Source organism: Acomys minous (assembly GCF_964271855.1).
Source record: "Acomys minous genome assembly, chromosome: 1".
Classification (NCBI taxonomy): Eukaryota; Metazoa; Chordata; class Mammalia; order Rodentia; family Muridae; genus Acomys; species Acomys minous.
In genome coordinates, this window is record NC_140483.1 from 22,891,247 (window position 1) to 22,902,416 (window position 11,170).

At 45.1% G+C, this 11,170-nt stretch overlaps 1 protein-coding gene across 4 annotated transcripts; it reads left to right on the forward strand.

Moving 5' to 3' along the window:
• The first annotated feature begins 3,029 nt into the window (after window positions 1–3,029).
• On the forward strand, window positions 3,030–9,938 carry DUSP12 (dual specificity phosphatase 12). 4 transcript variants are annotated; one of them, XM_084776802.1, is made up of 7 exons: window positions 3,030–3,447; window positions 5,052–5,165; window positions 5,625–5,743; window positions 6,107–6,203; window positions 6,502–6,688; window positions 7,041–7,179; window positions 9,380–9,536. In XM_084776802.1, exons 1-7 carry the CDS (start codon window positions 3,107–3,109, stop codon window positions 9,403–9,405), a joined length of 1,023 nt encoding a protein of 340 aa, XP_084632928.1. In that variant the 5' UTR covers window positions 3,030–3,106; the 3' UTR covers window positions 9,406–9,536. The 4 variants fall into 4 exon arrangements, with proteins under 4 accessions (XP_084632928.1, XP_084632927.1, XP_084632930.1 ...); XM_084776801.1 differs by having other exon boundaries at window positions 3,034–3,447; window positions 7,041–7,183; window positions 9,380–9,938; XM_084776804.1 differs by having other exon boundaries at window positions 3,042–3,447; window positions 7,041–7,119.
• The last annotated feature ends 1,232 nt before the right edge of the window (window positions 9,939–11,170 follow it).

The window sequence follows — 11,170 nt, forward strand, 5'->3', positions numbered from 1 at the left end:
GTTCAATTCCCAGCAACCACATGGTGGCTCACAACCATCTATAATGTGATCTGATGCTCTCTTCTGGCATACAGGTATACATGCAGGCAGGGAACAGTATACACAATAAATAAATAAATCTTAAAAAAGAAAGAAAGAAAGAGGAGGCGTTCTTTAAGAGAACGAATGTGGCTTTAGGAGAGGGATGCTCTGATGCAGCTCGATATGCCATTTTAGGACTTTGAGATTCCTAACTCACCGCTAAGTTTAAATATTGCGAAGAGTTTGTGCTGGTGTGTTTCTTTTTCTTATCCTCAGGGTTCTCTGTTCTGGAAGATGAGGCTTTTAGAGGTACATTGTAGATAGAGGCTTGCTGCTGGAGAAGGGATTGGTCAAAGGTCTTTACTCAGACAGACATAAGAAAGTTGGATTGAAGGCATAGTTCATTAGCCATTTGTAACATCTTGTTTGTGATTTTTTTATTTTTCTTCTGAAAGGGGAGTACCATTTTTTTTCTGCCAGTGTTCTGATCTGGTTGTCGGCCAGCTAGACGAGGTTAGAAGGTTAGGAGCAACCTTTCTCGTATTCCTTCTGTTTCCTAACAAGCTATTCTGCCTCATTAACATTAAACATGATAAACCTGGGAACTTTCTTTTTTTTTTTTATTGATACTATATATTTTTTTCTTTTGTTGAAAATGGATTTTTTTTTCTCACATACTATATCCTAATCCTCCCGCACGGAGGATCTTTCCGTCTCTCTTTAGAAACCAAACAGGCTTCTAAGGAATACTAATGTGACAAAATATAACAAGATAAAATAAAAACTAACATATTGGCATAGGACAAAACAAGCAGAAGGAAAAGAGCCACGCGGCCAAATGTAGATACAGAGAACCACTTGCTTGCATACTCAGGAATCCCGTAAAGACACTAAGCTGGAAGCCATAATATATATGACCTGCAGGGTAAAGAGAGAGAGAGAGAAAAAAAAATATAAATAAAACACTAAGATTAAAAACTGAACAAGCAGCTGGGTGGCGGTGGTCGTGGTGGCTATAAGGCTATAAAAGGAGTGGGTAGCTGGGGTGAGTTGCAGAAGTTTGGGGTAGGGGAGAAGTGCTGAGGAGGGGCTAAGATGCTAGCACGCACTCTGAAATGTGTAACAGGTGCCTGTGATCCTGAGGGAACCTGGAGGCCAGCATGGCCTTTGTTACCTTCTGCCTTTTAGGATTTAGGGACATAAGAGTTTCCTTTGCACCTGGGACGACTTCTGGGCTAGGGGTGGGGGCATGTCTCCACTTCCTTCAGCTCCAGGACCCCACCTGGTGCAGGCCTGTGCATGCTGCCTCGGTCTCTGTTAGCTCATGCCTGCATCGATCCTGCTGCCTTAGAAGGTCTTGTTTTCTCGGTGTCTTAAATCCCTTCTGGTCCTAACGCTCTTTCTGTCTCCTCTTCTGCAGGGTTCCCTGAGCTCTGAGGGGAGGGATTTTGATGGAGACATCCCATTTAGGGCTAAGAGTTCCAAGGTCTCTCACTCTCTACCTAACGCCTGGCTATGGGTCTCTGTATTTGTTTCCATCTGCAGCAGGAGGGAGAATCTCTGGCGATGGCTGAGAGCAAGGCACTAATCTCTGAGTACAGCAGAATGTAATTATGCTCCTCCCTCCCTCTTTACCCCCTCCCTCCTTCCCTCTCTTCCTTCTTTTCTTTTTAGAACAGCAGTATTTGGTGTTACCTTAGGTCCCTGGGCTATCTCATCTCAGGTTCTTGGTCACCCAGGAAGTGTTGGGTATGGGTTCCATCTCATGGAGTGGGCCTTAAGTCAAGTCAGACATTGGTTGGTCACTGCCACAAGTTTGTGTCACCGTTGCACTAGGATATCTAGCAGGCAGGTCACCATTGTAGACCGAAAGGTTTGTGGTGGGGTTGGTATTTAAATTTCTCCTTTGGTAGCACGCAGAGCACCTTCCTGTACCAAAGATGCTAGCATATACCGGTGATGGCTCTATGTAGGCACCAGCTCGACGCCTCCACGTTCAGTGAGTTGTGTAGATGTTGTCTTCCGCAATGGGGCCTTGCCATCTCTTTGTAGAGAGCCACCTGTAGTCTTAGCAACAGCCTGAGTTTGTTTGGGGGTTCCCATGAGGCGTCATTGACCAACAACTCAATTAGATGTAACCCAGTCACTGGAAGCTTCATCTGGCGACAAGAGATGGCCATTTGGGGTTCTGTCTCCCTCATTATTTGGCAATTTCATTCAGATAGCCTTCATATATGTATGCATTTTAGGAAGCTTCTACATATTTGGTTTTCATGCCACCCCCTCAAATGGCCCTTAATTTAGCTGTTTCTCCCCACTTTCCCCATTTGATCCTTCTGTTTTAGCCTGCCTATTCTATTTCCCTTTCCTAGGGAGAGCTTTCAGTCCCTTCCTCTATACCTATCCTCTGTGGTCTGTGGACTGCAGCTTGGTTATCATTGACTTAACAGCTAATGTTCATATATAAGCTAATGCATGCCGTATTTGTTCTTTCAGGATCTGGGTTACCCCACCAGAATGATTTTTATTTTTCTTGTTCCATCCATTTACTTAGGAATTTCATTTTTAAAAAATAACTGAGTACATTGTGTAAGCGCACCACATTTTCTTTATCCATTCTTCTGTTGAGGTTCATCTAGGTTGTTTCCAGCTTCTGGCTATTGTGAATAAAGCACCAATGAACACGGTTGGCAAGTGTCTCTGTGGTAAAATGAAGCGTCCTTTGGGTATACACTCAAGAATGGTATTGCTGAGTCTTGAGGTCGATCGATCCCCATCTTCCGAAGGAACCACCATGCTGGTTTCCACAGTCGCTGTACAAGCTCGCAGTGCCGCCAGCACTGGATGAATGGAGGCTATTTTCTACCTTGGCAGGAGGGCGAAAGGGAAAGGCAGCTCTGAATGGGGGCTTACTTAACACAGAACTTCAGCGAGCCTTACATCTTCTTCTCTAGAATCCACACTGCCGTGGTCCTCCCATGGCGCTGCTCAGCGGCTGGAGTTTTAAGCCGGCGAGGCAGTCGCTCTAGCCGGTGACTCGGTGGCTGGCAGCGGCCGCCCGCCGGGCTTCCAGGCGCAGGCAGCCATGTTGGACGTGCAGGGCTCGAACCATGGCTGCGAGCACCCGATTCCCACTACCAGCCCCGCCAGCTCTGCTGGGCACCGGGTGGAAGTGCGGCCCGGCCTGTATCTGGGTGGGGCAGCGGCCGTGGCGGAACCGGACCAGCTGTTGGAGGCGGGCATCACCGCCGTGCTGACAGTGGACGCGGAGCCGGCTTTCCAGGCTGGGGCTGGGTTCGAAGGTCTCCGGAGCCTCTTCGTGCCGGCGCTGGACAAGCCCGAGACAGACTTGCTCAGCCACCTGGACCGGTGCGTGGCCTTCATCGGCCAGGCGCGTGCCGAGGGCCGAGCGGTGTTGGTGCACTGGTGAGTGCCAGGAGCAGGGGACAGTGCTGGGTCTCGCCTCTTTGCAGAGACGCCCAGAAGTGGAAGAGCGAGGCTGTCATAGCCCAGACCTTGATCCTTAGCCCTCCGTGGGGCTTTGGAAACCGACCCTTGGTTCATGTAAAACATACATACATACATACATACATACATACGTACACACACACACAGTTGGGGTTCATCAGACACCCATGTAATTAGGGTGAAATATATGATACTTTTCTTCTTCGTCCTAAAAGTCCCTTTGTTTAACAAGAGAAAAACGTGAGACTTTGATTTTGAGAGACAAGGTCTTACTGTGTAGATCTGGCAGGCCTGGAACTTGCTATGTAGATCACGCTGGCTTTCAAACCAGGTCTCTGCCTGCTTCTGCCTCCAGAGTGCTGCACACTCACCACTCTCGAGAACCCCGCAACCCCCGCCCCCCCCCGCCCTGCGCCCCCCCCCCTGCCCCGCGGCCCCCTCCTCCCCCCCCCCCCCCGCTCCTCCCGAGCCCCCATGGTTGCCCTGGACTTGCTTTGTAGACCAGGCTAGCCTCTAATGTACAGAGATCTGCCTGCGAGTGCTGGGATTACCTGGCCTTCATAAACGATTCTTTTTGGAATATTGTGTTGGATCAAAATGGAAGACAGCCATGTGTGGCAGCCTACCTTGGTGTGTTGACAAACTTGTATTTCCCCCTACTATTTGAATATAATTAATGAAAACTCAGGGGAGGGACCTGAAGTAAGATTTGTCGTCTTTGGTGTCTCTGGACTTTAAGCAAACAAGAAGAGAAGGCCTTTATCCGCTGCTAATTTGAACTAATCGGTGCACTACGGTGTCTGTTTTGAGCAATACTCTGTTTCAGGGGTAGGAGAGGTTAATAAAGGTTGACGTTCTCAAGACTGCAGGGTAAGACCAAGTTATTTTATTTCCTTTTTGGGGAAGTGGTGCTGGGATTAAACCCAGGTTTCACATGTGCAAATGCTCTTCTACTGAGGTGCACCCTCAGCCCCAAGAGACTTTTTTAGAATTAGGATGTGAAGGGTTCATGAGCCTTGTCTAGGACATCGACAGGGTATATATACCGCAGCAAAAATAAAAGGCTAGAAAATCTTGGTGGGTGTCTGGGGATTCCTGCTGGGTTGGTTTGAACTGCTTTGTTGGACACTTCCTGTGTGCCAGTTAGTTCCGCAGGTTTCCACAAGGACAGCAGTTAGAGCTAAGAGCTAAGAAGCCTGGGGCCAGATCTGGAACAGCTTGAAGTTAAGAGCAAAGGAGCCGTGACTACAGCTCAACTATTTAAGCGGTTAGGTTTGTCTAGTTAATGCATCTGTACTGTTCAGCGCTGAAAGAGAATAGGGAAAGAATTGACTCCTTTTGTATTTAAGAGGTGCTGGGTTAATATGAGTGAAAGTGGAAATGAGCTGGCCCAGGGGTGCACACCTGTAATGCCAGCACGTAGGTAGCTGACACAGGAAGACCGCCAGGACTCTGAGAGAGAAAAAGAAGTAAGGTGCACCTAAACTGTACTATTAGTAGTGGGCTTGGCTGTTTTTTAAATGGCTGCTATTGGCTATTTATTTTAAAGGTCTCTCTTTCAGTCATGCAGGAGTCAGTCGAAGTGTTGCTGTCCTGACTGCTTTTATAATGAAGACGGACCAACTTCCCTTTGAAAAAGCCTATGAAAACCTCCAGACGGTCAAGCCAGAAGCCAGGTGAGTCAGTCACAGTAACAATTCTTTTTCTTTTCCCCTTTTTAAAGATTTATTTATTTATTATTACCTATGCAGTGCTCTGACTGCATGTACACCTGCAGGCCAGAAGAGGGCATCAGATCCTATTATAGATGGTTATGAGTCACCATGTGGTTGCTGGGAATTGAACTCAGGACCTCTGGAGGAGCACTCAGTGCCCTTAACCACTGAGCCGTCTCTCCAGCCTACAATTCTTTCTCTTTAAAGTGTGTGTGCGTGCGTGTGTGTGTGTGTGTGTGTGTGTGTGTGTGTGTGTGTGTGTGTGTGTGTGTGTGTGTGTGTATGGATGGGGGCTCTTCTCTCCACTTGCATAGGCCAGAGGCACACTTAGGCTCTTTCTCTTTGGCTGTTACCAGCTCTCCTTTTGTCACGTGTCCTTCTTGAAGGAACGGCAAACTTCATACTTGCTTCTCGTTGCAGGATGAACGAGGGGTTCGAATGGCAGCTGAGGCTGTACGAGGCAATGGGCTGCGAAGTCGATAGTGCTAGTGCAGTTTATAAGCAGTACCGTTTGCAGAAGGTTACTGAGAAGTATCCAGGTTGGTACTGATTGCTGGTGGACCTGACTCTTCTGGTTTCGTTTATTTGGGTGCTGAATGCATTCTGTCACTTTCCAAGAGATCCTAGGAGGCAGAGGTGGTTGTTTCCTTTTGTTTTTGTTTTTGTTTAGCAGGAAGTCACATGGCTTAAAAATGGCTGGGATTGAAATCAGGCCCCCCCTCCCCCCCCCCACACCCCCGCTTAGAGGGAAGGTTTGCTCTACCTGGTTTCTCAACGTGGAGATTTTTGTTTTTAGTTTCTGAGTTTAGCATGTGTTGTCGCCTCAGTTTGGCATTGGGATTTTTGTCCAGATGTCTATAAGGTCGATCTTGATACTTGGATGTATTTAAATTATCCTGTAGAACTTCGGAACTTACCTCAAGAACTCTTTGCTGTTGACCCAACTACCGTTTCACAAGGATTAAAAGATGACACTCTCTACAAATGTAGGAAGTGCAGGTAAAACATTTTGTATCCTCTGGGAATTTTATCATCTTGGTAACTGGAAAAAGCACTTCAAATTTTATTTTCTTATCTCTGTAGGATGGATTTGTTTAATTGAATATTATGGAAATCTTAAGTTCAAACCTACTTCAGAAAGAATGTAATTTAGTAATCAGATTGTAGGGGCTATTGAAAATTCGGGTAGCATGCGCAAAGTGGTATTATTTTGGCCTGTAAGAAATATTATACATCTTACTTGTGTTTTCTTCTTTTGTAAGTCATTAATTTTTTTTTGTCTTTGGTGCCTCTACAGGCGATCTTTATTTAGAAGTTCTAGTATTTTGGATCATAATGAAGGAAGTGGGCCAATAGCCTTTGCTCACAAGAGAGCGACCCCATCTCTTGTACTTACCACAGGGAGTCAGGCTCAGTGTACATCTTATTTCATTGAACCTGTACAGTGGATGGAACCTGCCTTGTTGGGAGTAATAGATGGACAGGTGAGAACACTGTTTTGCTTTCTACAGTTTCATTGTCTCAGCTAAATTCTGTTCCCTTCTACACTTTAAAGAAAGTAATTTATTTATTTTTATTTTATATGTCTTGGTGTTTTGCCTGCATGTATGTCTGTGTGAAGGTGTGAGGTTTTGGAGTTACAAAGAGTTGTGAGCTGCCCTATGGTACTGGGAATTGAACCCGGGTCCTTTGGGAGAGCAGCCAGTGGCTCTTATCCGCTGAGCCGTCTCTCCAGGCCCCCTTTTAGACTTTTAAACTATATTTTAGAGCTGGGGATGTGGCTCAGTTGGTAGAGCGCTTGCCTAGCGTGCATGCTAGCTCTGGATTCTATCTCAGCATCACACGAGCCAGGCGTGCCCAGCACCCTGGAAGCTAAGGCATGAGGATGAGGAGTTAAGGTCACCTCAGACACGTGGTGAGTTTGAGACTATCCTGACATCCATGAGACACCGTCTCAAGACAGCACAACAGACATGTATGTATGTATCTATTTTTAACGTTTGTATTGCATTTCCTTTATTTTGCATATAGTGTGTGTGCCTGTGGGGTTTTGGGGTGCACACACTCACATGGAAGTCAGAGGACAATGTGTGGAAGGTGATTTTCTGCATTCACCATGTGGGTTTTGAGATCAAACTAAGGTCATCAGGCTTGGCCAAAGGGCCTTTACCTGTTGTGCCATCTTACTGTCTGGATAAAATAACAAAACGAAACAACTCTTGTGTGTTGTAGAATGATTATTAATATTTACTATTGACTCATATAATTATTAATGCAGCAGTTACTCCTTAACCAGCTATTTGCTCAAGTAACCACCCAGAGAGATTATGATTTATTCTTTTAGCTTTGAGCAGAATGCTGAGTAATTATGACTCATCCTAAAGCTCCACGCTAGTCTAGCTTTTCCCAGCCACAACTCCCATCATACTTGCTTTTTTAGTCCTCCAGTTAACTTCTCCCGATCCTTCCTGGACCTCTCCTTGTAGCTCAATTTCTTCTTTCTTCTCCCCTAGCTGGACCTGGATGTCCCACCCTATTCTCTGTATTGCTTAACATTGGCTGGCCAGCGTTTTATTGGCAGAACAGAGAACAAATGGTGGTCATGTTTACACAAACTTGAGACAGGAGATGCTTAGACATTATAATGCTATGTCTGTATTGTAGCCAGATAATGGGATAGAGAAATCAGCATTTGAATGAATAAGGGTACTGTGCAAAAACCATTATGCCAACAGTGTTTTAATCAATGTTTCCTTTCCTTCTTTTTAAATATTTATTTATTTATTTCTATGTATATTAATTTCTACCTGCTTGTACACTGGCATGCCAGAAGAGGGCATCAGATCAAATTATAGATGGTTGTGAGCCACCATGTGGTTGCTGGGAATTGAACTCAAGACCTCTGGAAGAGCAGACAGTGCTCTTAAGCACTGAGCCATCTCTCCAGCTCCCCAACATTTCCTTTCTGAAGATTCTTAAGATTATATATTTTTAATATATGGGTAAGGTTATCAAAAACAAATGATTCTTTTAAAATGAACGTAAACTCAAGGTCTTACCCATGTAAGCATGAATTCTACCATGAAACTGTAGCCCCAGTATTCAAGTAAAATGCTTTTAAAATTTAGCTGATTTAAATTCATTAGCCACACTTGGTGGAGAACCACTCATCCAAGGTAAATTTATTTTAAGACTATTGTTTATAGTCTTAAATGTTTTCAAACTAACATTTTAGAGCTGGCCATGGTGGTGCACATCTGTAATCCCAGCACTCGGGAGGCAGAGGCAGGCGGATCTCTGAGTTCAAGGCCAGCCTGGTCTACAAAGAGAGTTCCAAGACAGCCCAGGCTACACAGAGAAATCCTGTCTCGAAAAACCAATTCAACAAACAAAAAACAAAACAAAACAAAATAATAAAAGTTAAGAAAGTAGAGAAGTGCAGGGGTGGGGAGGGTAAGAGACGGAGACAGAGAGAGAGAGAGAGAGAGAGAGAGAGAGAGAGAGAGCAGCACAGAGAGTGCTATGTAGCTGAGGTTATCCTTAGACTTTTCATGGTCCAAGATCACTTAGTGGCTGGCATTAATTTTTCCTTTCCACCTTTGCATGAGTCCCAGGAATGAACTCTGGTCATCAGGTTTGCTTGGCAAATGCTGGCTCTACATCCAGACTTTTGTAGCTCAATATTTAAAATCCCTTACTCAGACCATGGAAACTAAACATCAGCGATAAGGCTGTCATTAACATTAGGGAAAGTGCACTTGGCTTGGTGAGTACTTCCGGACTGCCCCCTCCTCCCGGGAACGTCAGTGTATCTGACGTAATAGAAGGTGAGGATCTGAATATGCGTTTCCATCCTTTACCATCATGTTCTGATTGGGAACCCTGCTGAAAATTGATCAGGAGCCAAGTATTACCCAATAAAAACATTCTCAGTTGCTTTGAGCTTTGTTTTTGCCCTTCAGCCTGGGTTCCTGTTCCTCCTTTTCAGCACAAAGTGTCTCTTCTGTAGGACCTGTACTTTATGATCAGATAAAGTTTATTCTTATGGAAGTGGGAGCACTACATATTCCTTGACGGCAGGAACCGTGCCTTAGCTATTTTATATTCTGTATTGTCAGAGATAGTTGACGGATGTATGTGAAAGTGGATGTAGTAACACGTTTGCTTTTTTTCAGCTTCTTTGTCCAAAATGCAGCGCTAAGTTGGGTTCCTTTAACTGGTACGGTGAACAGTGCTCGTGTGGTCGATGGATCACCCCTGCTTTTCAAATACACAAGAACAGAGTGGACGAGATGAAAATGTTGCCAGCACTGGGATCACAAACAAAGAAACTATGAACTTCAGGCACAGTTTGGAGTAACACTTGGTGAAGCACATGTCTCCTGATTATTATCTTCCACACTGGAGGACAATTTGGAATGTCTGAAGATAATTACTGACTGTAACAACTATTGGTTGGAGCCGGGCGTGGTGGCGCACGCCTTTAATCCCAGCACTCGGGAGGCAGAGACAGGCGGATCGCTGTGAGTTTGAGGCCAGCCTGGTCTACAAAAGCGAGTCTAGGACAGCCAAAGGCTACACAGAGAAACACTGTCTCGAAAAGCCAAAATAAAAACAAAGCCACACAACTATTGGTTGGTGGCTTATTACATGAGGTATATGCAGCACTTCACTCGGCAGTCCAGGCTTTTAACCATGTAAATCAGATTTGATATTAAAGTCTTCTATAACCCGGGTGCTGTGCTACGAGTTTTAAAGCTTTAGTGCTGTTTGGAGCTAGCCCATGCTTTCAGCATGTCAGGCAAGCGTTCCACCTCTGAGCTACATCTGGAGCCTCTTACGTTGTGAAAAAGTTGTGCTTTGTGGTATGTTGGTTATGTGATACTGACGTCTAGATGGATAAAATGGTATGTGAGGACTTGAAACTGTCAGTATCCGTGTAGCTACCCTTTGGTTTTCAGAACTATAAAGCAGAATTACTTGGCTGTATTTTTGAAAACTTATTTCTGTGTTTACATTAGTAAACCTGCAAATGCCTTTCGGTGACTCCTAGAGAGATGTGAACCAGCATCTATTCATCCTACATAGGGCACTGACCACAGCCCAATGGGATGGTTCCACTGAAGTCCAGCTTGGTAAATTGGTGAACTTATGGGGTTCCTTACAAGAGCATTTCCAGAAAGCCAGCTTGGGTCACCTCTCACAAAAGCTCCAGTCTGTAGCTTCCTGTTCAACTTGCAGCCCGCTCACTGCAGGAGGATCTCTTTTCCCAGTGATCGTCAAGGTTACGTTATCTTTGTAAAGGGCCTTGTGAGTCTTGTAACTGTCTTGAGTGTTGTAAATGTCATTATTCTCTCTCTTCCCTTCTGGGAGTGGGAAGCGGGGATGGAGGGAGGGAGGGAGGGAGGGAGGGAGGGAGGGAGGGAGGGTTGAGACAGGGTCTGTATGTATCCTGGCAGTCCTGTGTCTCACTCTGTAGACCAGGTTTTCCTGATAGAGATCTGACAGCCTCTGCCTAACCCCAGGATTAAAGGTGTGTGTCACCGTGTGTGGCCAGATTAGCTTTCTAGTCTTACCTATAGTAACTGGAATTTATTTTACTTGTTTATTGATAGAATTAGATTTAATTAGTTATTTGAACATTTACATGAAGTTAGAATTAGCTAAAAGAGGGACAGTCTGTGACCTTAAGGCATGTTTACTTATTTGTGTCTATGTATTGAACACCGACATGGAGCTGGGCAGTGGTGGCCAACGCCTTCCATCCTGGCACTGGGGAGGCAGAGGCAGGCTGATCTTTTGAATTTGAGGCCAGCCTGGTCTGCAGAGCAAGTTCTAGGGCATCCAGGGAGGAAATCTTGTCTCAAAAACAGAACAAAAACAAAAACAAAAAACAAAAAAACAAAACCCAAGATGCTGACATGGAAATAATTTTTAAATAATGTGAACAATAACCTTCTTTAAAC

What these genes read in the sequence shown, in the direction of transcription:
- DUSP12 (XM_084776801.1), top strand. Translation starts at nt 3,107, where the DNA reads ATGTTGGACGTGCAGGGCTCGAACCATGGCTGCGAGCACCCGATTCCC. An exon ending in TACAAATGTAGGAAGTGCAG is followed by an intron (nt 6,204 to 6,501) that starts GTAAAACATTTT and finishes GTGCCTCTACAG; the next exon opens with GCGATCTTTATTTAGAAGTT. An exon ending in ACAGCACAACAGACATGTAT is followed by an intron (nt 7,184 to 9,379) that starts GTATGTATCTAT and finishes GCTTTTTTTCAG; the next exon opens with CTTCTTTGTCCAAAATGCAG.